This window comes from Haliaeetus albicilla, chromosome 24 (assembly GCF_947461875.1).
Source record: "Haliaeetus albicilla chromosome 24, bHalAlb1.1, whole genome shotgun sequence".
NCBI lineage: Eukaryota > Metazoa > Chordata > Aves > Accipitriformes > Accipitridae > Haliaeetus > Haliaeetus albicilla.
The window spans coordinates 5,664,715-5,680,210 of NC_091506.1; the positions used below are offsets into that span (position 1 = coordinate 5,664,715).

General features: G+C 41.7%; 1 protein-coding gene across 8 annotated transcripts in view; it reads left to right on the forward strand.

The window, feature by feature from the left end:
• FOXP1 (forkhead box P1) overlaps positions 1–15,496 on the forward strand; it is a 391,683-nt gene that overhangs the window by 332,609 nt on the left and 43,578 nt on the right. For all 8 annotated transcript variants that reach the window (XM_069811850.1, XM_069811852.1, XM_069811849.1 and 5 more), the window contains one exon: positions 11,939–12,043. In XM_069811850.1, coding sequence (XP_069667951.1) covers positions 11,939–12,043 — 105 coding nt within the window. The remainder of the gene's footprint in view (positions 1–11,938; positions 12,044–15,496) is intronic.

Below are 15,496 nucleotides of genomic sequence, written 5' to 3' on the forward strand. Positions count from 1 at the left end.
GTCCCCAGTTGTCTTCATATCCTTTCCAACCATGCTTGAGTCTTGCCCTTCCACATAAGCAAGCAGCCATCTCATAGGAAAAATAGATGGGATAAACAGGGGGATTTTTAAAAGACTTTTTCTTGCCAGCATCGCGGGAGGAAGGAGTCTGGAGAAGGCTCCGAAGGGAAGTGAGAGGAACAGCGTGGCAGACCATTGATCTGCTGGTTAAGCTTAATGCATTGTGTTTTACTGTTGTTATCTTCCATGCCAGCTGATCCTCCATCAAAATCCCAAGGCCCTTTGATGAGGGCATTAGGATTCAGCACAATTAAGAATTACAGACTTCAGTCCATTATTAATGCTCGGGATGAAACAGTTCAGCCTGCAGTCCATATGCTCCCAGGGCCTGATCCTCTCTTGGCCTGCCTCTCCGCGTAGTCCCTGGCATTCGTTCTGCACTGGTGCCAGCATCAAATCTGCTCATCCGTGTCGGCTCCTCTCAGTTGCTCCCTGCAGTTGATTTTTAGCTCGTTACACTTTATCATCAGCAGAGTTTGTTAGATTAGGTTACCTCAAATCCATTCTCCCTTAAGAAATCGGTGTTCCTGGGGCCTTTCCTCCCAGATGGTATTTGGCTGCTCCATGTACACAAACCCCATCGTGACCCTTACGTTCTTACCCGCGGTTTGAGCAGCTTGGGTGCCTCCGTGCAGCTTCCTCGCTGCGGAGCCAGGCTGGAGCTGGAGGCTTGAGCCGAGCCTGGATGCCCAGCTGCGTATCCGATAAACCATCCCGCTCTCTCCGTGGCTGCTGTATTTCTTCTCATTGCACCTGGTGCAGGTGCGATGGCCGTGAGGCCAGTCGGGCTGTTCAGCGACGGCGATGCTGCGACAGCCGGAGCGGAGCGCTGGCCCCGCTGTCGGCATTTATTACGTGCAGATACAACCCAAAGCATCCCGCTACCTGATCCCTTGGCGCTCGCTCCCCTGCCAAAGAAATCACCACCGGTTACTATACGCTTTCCCTGTCTGAGTCACTTCTCTCTGTAATCAGCTTTGAAAAAATATCAGCCGTGACTCAGACCTGGAGTTGCTAATCTTCAGTTTTAAGCCCTATCAGGCACTTCTTATTGTTGGTGCTTTTCAAATTTGGGTGTGTAGCATCCTTTGCATTGCCCGCACCTACCGTCCGCTGCGGCACTCACATTTTTGAGAAACCTGCTAAATTAGTTGTACGATACCGCTTGCTCCTCAGTCTGCCCAGGAGCTCCTTAATCAAATCATGCTTTTCAAAAAATTGTTTTGCTAAACCCTGGAAAATTGCTTCTAGTTTATTTTATTCGTTTTTCCCTACAAAAGATGCAAAGTTAACCAGTCTGTGATGACGTGGTGTGGCCCTTCGCTGCACAAGGGTGCTGTGTTTGACACTTCGCCGTCCTCGGGAAGCTGTCCCGGCATCGGGGAGCTCCTGCACACCAACGCTTTGCTGCTTTCTGGTTCCGTGTAATAACCATCAGTTGTACAACTCCAAACACTAAGCTAATGTATCAAAAAGCCCTTAAAATAGATTGGGTGAGCCTTGGCAGACGCGTAACAGAACTTTTCCAAATTTTAGCATATGTATTGTTTTATTCCTCCATCTGGCCAACAGATCATTGTTTGATATCTGAGTGCTTTGCATATCTCCTCCCTTTTCTTGCAACTGAGATACTTACACGTGCATTTAATACAGCTTAATGCTATTTTTACATACCAGAGAAATAGCTGATGGCTTTCTGTTAATTGCATGCACTTTGCAGTTAAACTTTTACTAAAACATTCCTGTCTAAATACTTAAAGTCCAATGAAAATTTGTCCTCTTCTTTTATTAGAGGTGTTTATGTAGTAGTCTTAAAAAGGGACCTGTTTTTGTTTTACTGCACCATGGATTCCTGTTTCTTTTTATTTCCTCCTGTGTGCAAGTTGTCCTTCCTCACCATTTGCTCAGGAGATCTGACTGTCCTAAAGAGCTGAGCAGGGAGCTAATGAAGAGCTGTGTTATTTTTTTTTTATCATACGTATCACAGCCTGAGAGTGGAAAAGAAACACCCTTGAAAATGCCATAAAAGTAGAGGAGAAGTTAGGTGATTTTTGTGTGACTATTTTCTCTGCTGTTCAATAAAAATCGAGCAGTTAGTATGACAGCTGTTATATCATGTTATATCGTACTGCTAAGATATTGAGTAGCATTTAAAGTAAAACTCCACCATTAAGCTGTATAAACTTTATCCGTTTCACTATGGTTTAATGGAAAAAAATGAGTTTCTCAATAAAATGACATCATTTTTCCCAGGTTGTAATGTTCACTTTACAACTGTTTTTCTTTAATTCAATTTATTTTACTTTTCTTTTTCTTGGCGTCCTTTTTTTCTTGCAGTTTGGAGAAGGGGAAATCTCTTTTCATAGAGCAGCTAGGTACTGCTCAAACCTCTTTTCCCTTCTCCCCCCTCCCTCGACATCTTGTGCTAATCAGGAGCTCTATTTTTGTCAGTCAGACAGGGTTATATTTTCAAAGTAGTGAGATGCACATTGAAATTTGGTAATCGGGATTTGTGGCTCTACCTGCTGCACATGGAGGGGTGGAGGAAGGAGCCTGAGGAAAATTTATATTGCATTGCTTGCTGCTGGAGCAACGTTTGTGTAATGCTGTAGGGTGTTTTTTCGTATAGCTGGTGTTTTTAAGGTGAGAGGGCTGTAATTTCTTCTGTGTGACCAGGAAAGACATATGTATGTTATAAAGTGTATTCTTCTCATTAAAACGACGGTATAAGCCCAGGCAGGGAAACCGCTAATATGTGTTGCAGCTTGTCATTTTGGGCTGCGTGAATAAAGAAGATAACTATTCCTTTGGGAAACGATCTCGGGAACTGAGCAACAGATCCGCTAGCCAGCAAATTCTTTTTAACTGTAATTTTCCTTTTTGTGTATACTCAAAAATAACATCATGATGGGCCCTTAAATACCATTTCATACACAGAGCGCAATTTCCACAGCACAGGTGGTGCTAATATAGGACAGTCCCCTAGGCACTTGTCGCCAGGAGTTGTACAGCTTGTTCAGTGTCTGCATCCATATGGCAATCTGTCCCATTCATAGAAAGACATTGTAGCTGTGCCTGTGGGTGCTGTGGTCAATGTAGTGTAAAAAGTAGATTTTAACTCTCGGCAACCTATGTTCTGCTGTTTGTTTTATTGTAGAATCCAATTTATAACATGGGGGAAGAAAAACCAGCTCTGAGCAAATTCCAGAACAATCTCGCTGGCTTCAGTTTTTGTTTATTCTTGGAGCGCATGGTTAATCAGCAGGTGCAGCAGCCCTGCGCCCAGCACCGCTCTAATGACCGGTTTACAGGAAGTCTTGCTCGGAAGAAACATTTTCCTCGTTGTTTATACTGTGAATTAACTCAGAAGTTGCAAAGCTGTAAATGATGTTGGCTGGCCATATATGTCACGCAAGTCTGTTTCTTTCTTTCCGTTTTTTTTTTTTAAACTTTTTTTTTTTTTTTTTTTTTTTGCAATGTTGCATGGTTTTTCTTGGGTGTGCTGTACTTGGGAAGGATGCTGAGCCCCTCAGTACCATGCATTGCAGTGCTGCCCAGCCAGGAGCCAGTGGCTGCCCCTGAAAGGGGCAAATCACAGCAAAGGGGCTTTCTGAAAAAGGGGGCTGAACTGTTAAGGTTGCACAGCGGTTCGAGTATAAACAAGTGAACATGATTTATGGCTGCTCTAGTATCTATCATTCCAATGCCAAATGTTGTTCTGTTCTAGTGTGACTATTTGTTATGCCTTTTAGTAAACACAAACAAATAGACGCCTAGCACCTGCAGCAGCATATGATATTTACACTACCTGTATGATTCAGCACGCTTCCCTGGGGAAGCAGGCTTGTGTCCTCTTGATTTCAGTGCTTTTTTAAATAGCATTCTTTGGAGGGAAAGCATGTGGCAGAGAGAATTCAATACTTCAACTGTATTTCTCCCTTGGAGTCAGTATTTATCTTAATTATTTTTTTATAAGCGTTTTCCCAAAGGGCACTTTCCTAGCTGCCGCAGGGGTGTGCAGTGGATGAAGGCTCACCCAGCGAGCTGCCAGGCTGTATGCGATGTGACAGTCACCTTCTGCGCGGGTTTTGTTGTGCCTGTGGGACAGGGGTGAAAAAATACTGACGTGGATAATCTGTGTTAATCATATTTGTTGACGTATGGCCGGTTAATATAAGGATGGAAGACTTGCCTCAACTCTAAATGTAACAGAATATAATTTTGTTAAACAAGTATAGATCTTGTTTCTCAGTGTTTTCTTTTACTATAGATTTAAATGTAACAACAGAATATAAGTTACAGTAAAATAAGGTTGGCAAACAAGATCTTTTTACAAAGTATGTACGTACATTTGTAATTTTACACCTCAGTCTCGGTGAAGTCCAAGGTCTAATCCTGTGTTTTTAAACTTGCACGTGTTCTTAAAAGCGTTGCTGAATCAGGGCCAAAGCCTTGCCATTGTCACCTCCCTCTGCCACACAAATTGGGTGTGTAAGGGACAGGATTGCTGTGCTGAAAGTCAGTTTAAAAAAAAAAAAAAAAAAGAAAAAGAAAAAAAACCCAAAAAACAAACCCTAAGAAGGTGGTAGGATCACATTTTTCCTAATTAAACTAAGATACCGAATCAATCCGTTTTCATCTGAATAAATTAGGAGACTGTTCAGAGAGGAATAAAATGAGATTTAGCAGGGATAAGTAGAAAGTAGCCCGGCTAGGAAATAAAAATTCCAAACTGCTGGTTTGACATGACACGTCAGCTGCTCAGCATTGGTTGTGTGGGAAATGGCTGAGGCATAATCGGGGTTGAGAAATTAAGGTGGGACACTCTGTACCATGTCTTAGTTAAAAAGGTAAATGCAGTCATGGGAGGCATAAACATGCGTGTTGCATCTGAGTCCTCCTTTTTTCCTGTTCTGCTTTATGCAGAACCAGTTAAACCGCATTGAGAGTATGGCCACTCTCTTGCAGAAAGGATAAAGAGGAGCAGGAGCAAATATAGAGGAGAGCAGCTAGGATGATAAAGGAGTTGGAGGGAAGAGGCTATGAAGACAGATTAAAGGGAATTAAAGATCTACACCCTGGAAAAATAGAGGCTCTAGGAGGATGTGATTATGGTATGTAAGTACATGAAGTGATGCTACAAAGAAGAAGAGGGAAAAAATTGTTCTCATTAGTTAGCAGTGCTGGAATTTAAAATCCAGCGTTTCAAATTGCGTGCGTCTGGGTATATTTGATGTACTTTTCACTACAGTACCTAGGCACAAGGTTGAAGTAAAAAATAAGAGTTTTAAATAGTAGAGAAACTCGTTAATTCAAGTCCAGGAATGGAACTTCCACCTGAGATAAGTGATGGATTCAGTACTGGGGTTTTTGCAATGAGCATTTCTTTTAAATGGTCTAGAAATATGTTCAATTCCTCCAAGGAAAGGATGTAGGGCAGTGGCTGTCCTGGCCCTGTGGCAGTTCTGCTGCACGGTTGGAAGAGGGGATGCCGCTGGAGGAGGTACATAGTACTTTGAGAGTGCTAGAGGTTCATAATGTTGGTTAATAATCCAAACCGTCAGTGCGTAGATGAAAACCAGAAGATGATGTGTGTAATTATCCAGTCTGGTTCTACTCTTTGCAGTGGGGATGGAGGTGGAAGAGAAGGGGAATGTTAGCCAGATTTTGTTGCCTTGCAACAGGCATTTAGAGAATAGTGCTACAAGAGGCGTAAGGATGGGGGGCAGTGATTCGGGGTGCATTGCCAGCCTTGTGTTACAACAGCAATGCTACAGCTCTGCTTTTTGGTTTTTGGTATTTTTGGGGTGTTTGTTGTTGGTTTTTTTTTTCTTATACTACAGGAGTATACAAGTTAGTGCACACCGATTAGAAGACAGGATTTCAGCCTGTAGGCTGCAGTTTTAACCTGATTTGTCTTAAATTGGTGTAGTCATTTAAAAAGTACTATACCACTCCTGTTACTTCCAGTAGGCCTTGATGTAAAACATGAGCTTCTTCTAGTTCTAGGTCTGAATGTGGACTAAAGTAGTGATGAAGGGGAGAAATGCAGCTTTACAAAGCATCCGAAAATTTGCAAGCCAGTTCTAGAAAGAGCTGTCACCGGCCACACACATCAAATGCCGCCTTTCCTGAAGGCCCACGACCCTCTGCCAAGCATTATCCAGTGGTGGAGAGGCATTTACCCTGCTCTGATAATTCTCTCTTCAAATACCTGCTTTCTGGGCAGTTACTGAGGCTTAGACAGAAGCATGAATGTCTAGTAGTAGTCCATTTCAGTATATGGCTTACTACTTTTCATGGGTTTTTTTTTATTTATTGTTTTTAAAATACTGGCACGTTTTAAATTCACAGTTTAGAGAGGAAGGAGCTGCTAAGCCACCTTAGTAAGAATTCAGAGGGATTTGCACCAGTGCAACTTCACTGCAAAACACATCTTTATTCAATTGATTTTGCTATGAAGGCAGGAACTTGCATTCAAGTACAGTTGGTAGAAGGATTTAATCATTACTGCTTCTGTTTTGATTTTGAATCAAATACAGTGAGTGTTTCTGACTCAGAGGATTGTGACATTTTCACCAACTTTATTCTGTCGGTGCCTTTTGATGAGCTTTAGAGTTCACCAGGCAGTCACAAGTACAGGAGACCTGCGTTGGTTCCCAGCTGTGTGTCTCCTTCTCCTGTACAGGACCAAAATCGTGGCATTTTGCCTTGACGACTATGTCATCCACATCAGGCTGAGGGCGAATGTGGTGTGAGACTGAGCCCTGTGCTCCTGCCTGGACCGTACACTGACATCGGTTTCATGGCAGTGGGCAAAGATGCCCCTGAGAAATAAAATAAAATTAAAAAGAAAAGGCAATTCTGCAGTTTCTGTGGGTGCTCTGCTCAAACCCCTTCCAAGGGGAAAGCAGGAGATGTGGTATTGATTTTTCAGTGTGCAGGTGGCTCAGGCATGTTCTCTGCACCGTTAGAACATGAGCAGATGCTTCATAACTGTAATAGAAAATCAGGGATGCTTCTCTACATCACTGACTTCCCCCAGTGTTTTGGCAAAGATCGTTGGCCCAAGCAGATGTGGAAGAGAGAGAGTGGAATATGAAGTATGTCAGCATCATGAATATTTAAGATATGGTCCACTGTGTGGCAGAAGTACTATTACTGACGCTTCTGCTTGACTGGTTTTTATATCCGCCCATGACTTTTTTGCCAATGTGTACGAGCGTGGTACCCAGTTTCACACGGTTAGTAAGTATGAGTTGAATTAAACCATACAGCGCCAGTAGCTTTCATGCTAGTGCTTTGGTCGCTACTTTCCCCAATACCCAGTGTGTTCCTGTCTCTCTTTGGGATATACTGTCGTATTTACTCTCCGTGCGGGCTTAGTTGTCTGTGGTTTCTCTGTCTCCCATGGTTTTGTGTCCCAGAGCGTGATTCTTCAGTGTCCTGGTTTCAGCTGGGATGTAGTTAGCTGTCTTCCTAGTAGCTGGTACAGTGCTATGTTTTGAGTTCAGTATGTGAAGAATGTTGATAACACTGATGTTTTCAGTTGTTGCTCAGTAGTGTTTAGACTAGAGTCAAGGATTTTTCGGCTTCTCATGCCCAGCCAGGGCACCTGGCCCAAACTGGCCAACAGTGTATTCCATACCATGGGACGTCCCATCTAGTTTAGGAACTGGGAAGGGGGGGGGGCAGGGAATCGCCGCTGGGGGACTGGCTGGGTGTCTGTCGGCGGGTGGTGAGCAATTGCCCTGCGCATCATTTGTACATTTCAATCCTTTTATTACTACTGTTGTCATTTTATTAGTGTTATCATTATCATTATTAGTCTCTTCTTTTCTGTTCTATTAAATCGTTCTTATCTCAACCCAGGAGTTTTACTTCTTTTCCTGATTTTCTCCCCCATCCCACTGGATGGGGGGGGAGTGAGTGAGCGGCTGCGTGGTGCTTAGTTGCTGGCTGGGGTTAAACCACGACATTCAGTGATGCTGTAGCACAGCAGATGTATTCCAAAAGTTAAATGGCTGAAGTGGTCCAGGTGAGTGGGGCTGTGCAAGTACCAGCTTCGACAGCCATCTCTCTCGGAGTAGGTGGTGAATTTGCTTCCAGACCCTCTGGAGATCCGTGGGGTTACGAAGTGACATAGGTTGAAGAAGGCAAAGGTGAAAACCCTCCTCTAGCCGGCAAGCACAGAGGAGCTGTGGAAGTGCCTGGCCCTTCTCCCTTCCCCTCACCTCCTTACTGGAAACGGGGCTGGGGGCAGCAGAAAATAAGCGGACACTTACACAGTTTTCAGCTTCCCACATGGATTTTGTTACTCTGTCGTATGTCATGAATAAGCTGACTTATGCAAGACATTTTACTTGCCAGAGGGTTATTTGCTGTACTTTGATGTAATAACACTGCACTATTGCATTATTTGGAAATAACTCTATTGTGTTAAGTATTTTGTATGCAAATACCTTATGAGGAGAAAAAACCCCCACGTAATCTTGATTTTTACGTCATTTATATCTTCGCTTCTTCGAAAATTATGTCTTGTTACAAAATCACTTCCATTAACTAGTGTTGCATCACCAGTACCCGACCATGAATATGCGTTCTGGGAAGGAGAGGGTGACAGAAACAAACACCTACTCTAATGTGTCATTAGAAATCAAACAGACCTAAAACCTGCTTCTGCTTGCCGATGCTCAGATCTTCTAAAAGTCTGTCTCTAGCAGCGAGACCAAGGATGCATCCAGATTACAGAAACTGCTTGCATGCAGACAAAATATCATTGAACAATTTAAGATTATAGGTTTGCATTGTCCCCACAAAGCTGTTTGTTTATGTATTGGATTAAAATCTTCATTTTCCACCTCTATTTGCTCAAACAAAGTGAGTACTTAGATCAGTTAAACAGAGTTCTCCATTCATTTCCACTGGCTGTATCCGCTTCTGTATAAACCCGCTCTTTGTTTTGTTCTGAGGTGCTTCTTCAGGCTCTATCAGGGAACAAGTGGCAATCTAGAATGTCTTCAAAAGTGGGATGGATAAAATAGCAGTAATCTGACACTGACACATAAAGGTCACCGAAAGGCACCGCTGAAACCCCCCGAGCGGGATGGGAGTAGCTGCCTTCGGAAAGGCACGCTGCCTACGGAGGGTGCCTGCATTTGTCTTTCAATACTGAGGTGGTTTTTCTTTTTGAAGTGTCTGGTTTTGGTATGTTGAAGCAGTTGCTCTGCTTTGTCGAATGGCAGTGGAAGCTATACGTAGGTGTTAAGTATGTTACACTTAGTGTCATGTTAGCAAAATGTCCTTTTAAGTTCCCGTTTACAGTCAAGACCAGTCTTTCTGGTTATTGACAGCTAGACTTTGACATCCTGAGCATCATTTACAGTTTGATACTCTCTTGGTCATTCCGTCATTTTCTTTGGACACAACACCAGGGTATCATGTCCTACATAGTTTGTCTTGTCTTGTGCAAGTTCCCTGGAAAGAAAAGAGATTTGCACTTGGATTTAAAAAATAAATACTAATCTCTGTAGGGCTCTTTCCGTTGACTTGGCCATGGCCTTCAGGCTCTCACAGAGAAACTTTAAAAAACCCTGCTGGGGGTTTAAGCCATGTGACTCCTGTTGATATTATAATGAGATTTACAGTGCTTAAAACCCACAGGGGACTGACTCCTTACTTGGCGACACACAGCGTTTCTGCAGTCATCCTGATGTATGGGTAACGCGCACCGTGTAGATTAATACACGGAATTTTGGGGGGGTTCGGCTAAACATGCTGAAATCATAACTCTTGTGTGTAGTCTCTGTGGACTTTAATGGAGTGTTAACATGAAAGCCTACTTTCTCACCCTTTGCTGTATCAGGTATGGAAGCAGATGATAAAACCCATTATTTTCTGAATTACTTGTTTCTGATGCGTATGGAGGGCGTTTGACCATATGCCTGTCTGGCTTGGGTGGATGGTGTTCCTTCAGCCATCCTCCCTCTTTCTCAGCTGAGGAAACGTGTGGTGTAGCATTTTTCTAATTTCCTTGCAAGGCAGGCATCGGTCCCTTTGTTCTTTTAAAAACTTAACTGATAGAGCTTTTCCCTGCTTGCACATTTTAAAAAAAGTGATTAAGTTAGACCAGAGTAATACTCCTTTACAGAAAAGGCCTTTGTAAGTATCTTCACCTATGGATGGGGTTTTTTGGGGTTTTTTTTTTTAGAAAATTATCTTGCATGTATATATTTTTATGCTTGAAGAACTATTTGTAAACAGCCAAAAATAAGATTTTAATGAAATAAAGAAATTGGTTTGTTTACAATTTGTAATACCTTTTCTAGTCAGATCTGTACCTTTTTTGAATTTTTTTTAAAAAATGAAAAATAATTTTAAACCCCACCTTCAGTTATCTTCAGATTATTGTTGTGTCTAAATTCAGAAGTGGCAGAATCTGGGCAAGAATTTCTCTTGCAACTTCTTTGCATTTGGGATAATGTCTCAGGGGTATGTTCTGTGGTGATCTTGCTATCCAGTGCATCAGAAATAATACAAGAATACAATTTTGTTATAGTATGCAGGCAGATAATATTACAGAACAAGAATAAACAGCATTTCCACATGTGTATAAAAGTAAAATGGCAAAAAGTAGGCGTTTATCCATAACGTTACCTGTAATCCAGGATAAAATAAGTCATAAAAGCCACACCTAGATGCTGGTATGTGTTCATATCCTTTGTGTATGTTTGAAGTTCATAATATGGCACAGGCATACTGTAGCAAAAAGATTTGCTATGAAAAATAGATATGTGTATGAGCATAAAATACAGATTTCAATGTTATTTTGACATTTTATTTTTAAAGTCATCTAAGGTTATGGAAATTGTTGCAAAAATAATTCCTTTACTTAAGAAGTTTCCATGCAGAAGTTGACTAAAGAAGATATTTTAGAATATGGTTCATCAGTTAGTGCAACAGATACATTTCCCTGAGCACCACATGGCCCGGATCAAAGCGTCTCATGACTTGGATCAGTGCAGCCAAATCATTACGTATTGATTGGAATCCCACTGAAGGATTAACCCCTTAGTGCTCATACGAATTTTTTTCTTTAACCCTGGTTTCAGTAGTTAGAAAGTTCTGTGACGTTCCTGCCAAATCTTAGCAAGGTTAATAGCCCCCACTAACCTCTGGTACCAAGGAATCCTTTGATTACATGGTTCCTTTTTTTAGGATTAATTTTGCATTTGAAAATACATCTTGAATCTTCTTTACTGGGACATAAGGGGGCTCTACCTGTGCAAAGAAACAGCCTGTAAGGGGGGGGGACGACAACCACCCCAAAATGGAAAAAAAAAAAAAAGACAAAAGAAAAACCACAAAACAAAAAAAAACAGTAAATAAATAAAATGGTGGGAAAGCCAAGGCTGCAAACTTGATGCTTTTCCTCTTTCTACAGCAATGAGGAAAGCCTCGGGTCCGGTTGTATTGTGTTAAAAGAATACACTGCTGTATGGAGACGACTTTTCTTCCTGATGAAGTTGAATTGTAAATATGCAATGTTCATAAATTTCTTAGCAAAATATCAAGCAGGATATTAAGCAGGTCTGTCAACTGATTTCTCCCCCGTCCATGTTAATTTAAATTCTTTACAAAGCTTTTAATTAATGAATGAAATGTAGGAGGATAGCTAAGTAAGAATGACACATTTTGCACTGCAAATGGTATTTAATTCTGTTTTGAAAAGCCATGGGCAGAGTCAGGTGGGTACCGTGAGATGTTAGGGATGTTTCAGGATCTGTTGTTTGCTGCTCTTAAGAGTCTTTGTGAAGATTAATTGGCGCGGTACCTTCAGTTACACCACTTTTTCCGCTTTTCTCTTTCTCTCCTGCAGTTTATCCCACGAGGAGCACTCACACAGCCATCCACTCTATGGACACGGCGTATGCAAATGGCCAGGCTGTGAAGCAGTATGTGAAGACTTCCAGTCGTTTCTAAAGTAAGGATGGTTTTTTTGGCATTTGCATTGTACAGAAAGCATGCCCTGAAATTTTGTGTGCTGTCACTCATCGTGGGCCTGATGCAAAGCCCACTGAAGTCAACAGAGAGCTCCCTTTCACTTCAGTGGCTTTTGGATCAGGCTCAAGAACGTTTTAACAGGGGATAGTAAATTAGCCCCATGGGAAAAGTACGGTCTTGCTCAGTATATTACTATAAAATAGAGTGTTTGCAGTTCCGCAGCCTTTTTTTAATTATTATTTATTTAAATAATTTTTAAGTTGCCATATTGATAATGTAAACAATACAACCTTGATTTAACCTTGATTTCACTTTAATTTAGAAATTTAGTCTTAAATTAACTCTGTGATTAAACAGAGAATTGCAGAACATCACGTGAAATTTAATTTATGTCAAATAAGTAACTGATGAACAAAGTCTACACTACTAAAAATAAACTATAATTATATTAATTGGGCCCCTGCAGTTTGCTGCAGACCTTTCCTTGCTGCCAAAGAACACAGTTTTATGCGTTGCATAAACAGTGCATTATGGACTAGTATTTGGTAATGTGTGCATCCCAATGCAAGGAAGGACCGGTTTGTTGGATAACGTTAGATGATACAGATAGTTTTTTGCTCTCAGAACAGAATGGGCCAGTTCTGCTTCCACGGGCAAAACTCTCCTGAATTCAGTAGGAGCAGCACTGGTCCTAGTACAAACACATGTTACAAGTAAGGAATGGTACAGTAATGAGAAGGTTCTCATTACAAGAGGATTACAAAATAAGAAGGTGCTAGTCATAAATTTCCATGAAGGGTGGCCTCATTTCTTTTAATTCATCCTGTTGTTCACTTAAGTGAAATAAATGCTAATCTTGCCATACTTGCCAGCTCATTCATATTCATATGCCATACTATAGCATTTAGACCTTTAAAACAATTCTAATTTTTATTGCATTTAATGCAAGGGAAAGGTGCTGTGGTAGCCTTAGATACTGAAAGAACATGTGTAGTCACATAAGGTCAGAGTATGCCACCTTTGCTTTCTGTGCTAGTCCCCTGTTCCCGATTACATCTGTTGGTTTCAGGAAGATTTCTTACAGAGCAGTGGACTGCTTGACATGACCATGAGCAGAAAATACAGCCCTTAAGTCACATGGCATGGGTAGAGGCAAGGTTAATTTTTATATGGTATTTCGGAGGTGTTCCAGTATGTAGGCCGAGTCCACCAGTTCACTTGGAGGAGGTACCTGGGGCAATCCATAGGTAGGAATAACCTGAAAACCATTACCAGCCCAGGCTGGACCTGAAGTGGCTCCCTCTGCTCCCAGCTCCAAAAATGCTGGTTCTTTTATCGCTCACTTATCGTCAATCTCCCGCCCCCCCCCCCCCCCCCCCCGAAACCTTTCAACAGAAATATTTTGTATGACTTTTTAAACCCATCGGCTCGTGTAAATTTTCTCATTATCCAAATTCTACAGTGTCCAGACAAAGTCCTATTGTTCAGAGTGATATTTAACCCAGAACGAATGCAGAAATGAATGTCCCCGAGCAGCGTATTGACACTGTTCGGAAGGGAGCATTGCCTTGTAAAATGATACCATAGCCTTCCAAGTCTCCTGTGGAGCGTCCGTCTTTAAATTATATTGCCATTTATCTGAATTCATTACTCAATGAAAAGATAACAGGTAGATGCTTGGAAGTTTCTTTCTGGTACTTGTATAATCCGTGAAGCTCTTTCGACAGTCTCCTCAAGAGAAAAGCTCTTGTTTACCAAGTGAAATACAGCCCGTGTATCAATTAAGCATTGCTTAATTTCAGTTACCTCCATAAAAAAGCCTGTTAGAAAAGGCAAAGAGAAGTTACATGTGGAATGAAAGCCCTGTACGCCAATAAAATGATTCTACAGTTAAGGGAGAAAAAAGGACTCGCAGGTCTAAAACATGGTTCATTTCTTTTCCTCTTGAGGAAGAAATATCATAACTGTTGGTAAATCAAAACCAGAGATTTGACACTCTTCTGTGATCGTTCTGTAGTGTTTGTTCCCAAGGTGAGGTACACCACAGGGCCCTTGATTTCAAAGATAAATACTGTACAAATAACGATCCTAGTTGTCTTTCACTCACAGCCAACAGGAGGACGCTTATCAGAACCAGCAGATACACAGGCTATTGTACACATTTATTTCCCTATTTCTTTTTTGAAATAAGTTGCAGTTTTAGCGTTGGGGTTTTTTTTGTTGTTGTTGTTTTGCTTTGTGGTGTTGTTGGGTTTTTTTTTTCCATCAGCCATTGGTTATCATGTGATGCGGTATCACTTAGCGCTAACTGATAGCAGCAGGGGCTGCTGCTAAGCCTAATGAAACAGTAGCACCCTGCATGCTCCAGAATACTCCCCGAGCCTAAAAAACAAAACCAAGTCCAGTCTCACCGCGGTGACCTGGCGGCCTTCTGCCAAGCAAGGTGCGGGCTGGAGGGTGCGCACGTGTCCCGCGTGTTAACCACGGCCCGTCTCGCAGGCGGCAACGAAAGGAGCAATTAGCACAGAGCGACTTTCCTTCCAAATTGACTGTACCCTTGATTTCATTTGCATGTGTTTAAAGACCGTTGCAGGTAGAAATATATACCGCTTATACGGCAAGTTGTTCAGGAAATCCCTGCTGGAGGGAGGGTGGTTTATTTGGCAAGGGATCCAGGCATCCAAGGCAAAAAATGAAGGAGAAGACCGAGTAGGGTTTTATTCCCCTCACACACACACCCTTTTTTTAAAAAAAAAATGTGGTTTAGATGTGCTTAATTATGGCTGTAGCATTTTAAAATCGTATCTTCTTTAAAAGAGGGACACAGACCTTTGGAGAGATCTTGCAATCCTATATTGCAGCGATGCTAGTAATCTGCTTCATGTGCATTTAACTTTGATGAAACGAAGGGGAGTTTATGTGAAAGAAACTACTAAGTGCACTCTGTAATGTTTTCACAAGTGTTTTTATCATGGTAACATCTTGTTTACTTTAGTTGCCTGCCTAAAACTACTTGGAACATGTTAAGAAAACATTTCGAGAAAGCTTCTACAAAGAGGCTTTTGTTTAGCAGCAACTGTGAGACTGCTCGGCTCACAAAGGTGTTAACTTTCAACCCCTTAAGCACTTCCACATGAAATTCCAGCAACTATGTTTGTGGTTTTGGAAAAACAAAGTGTATATTAAAGAAACCAGGTATATGCTAATACATGTTGAAGTAGGCCGGAAATCATAAATTGTTTCAAAGGCATTAATTGCTATCATTTGCATGTCAAAATGTTCTGCAGTGAAATCATCCGCAGTTCGCACAGCAGAGAGTTTTTAATCAAATAGGTAGCAAGGGCAGAGAAAAGGCTCCTCTACAGATGCCTCTTTAGACTATTTTTTTTTTTTTAAAATTCCTGGCAGGCCCGGTTGAAGTCCCCTCAGCTCG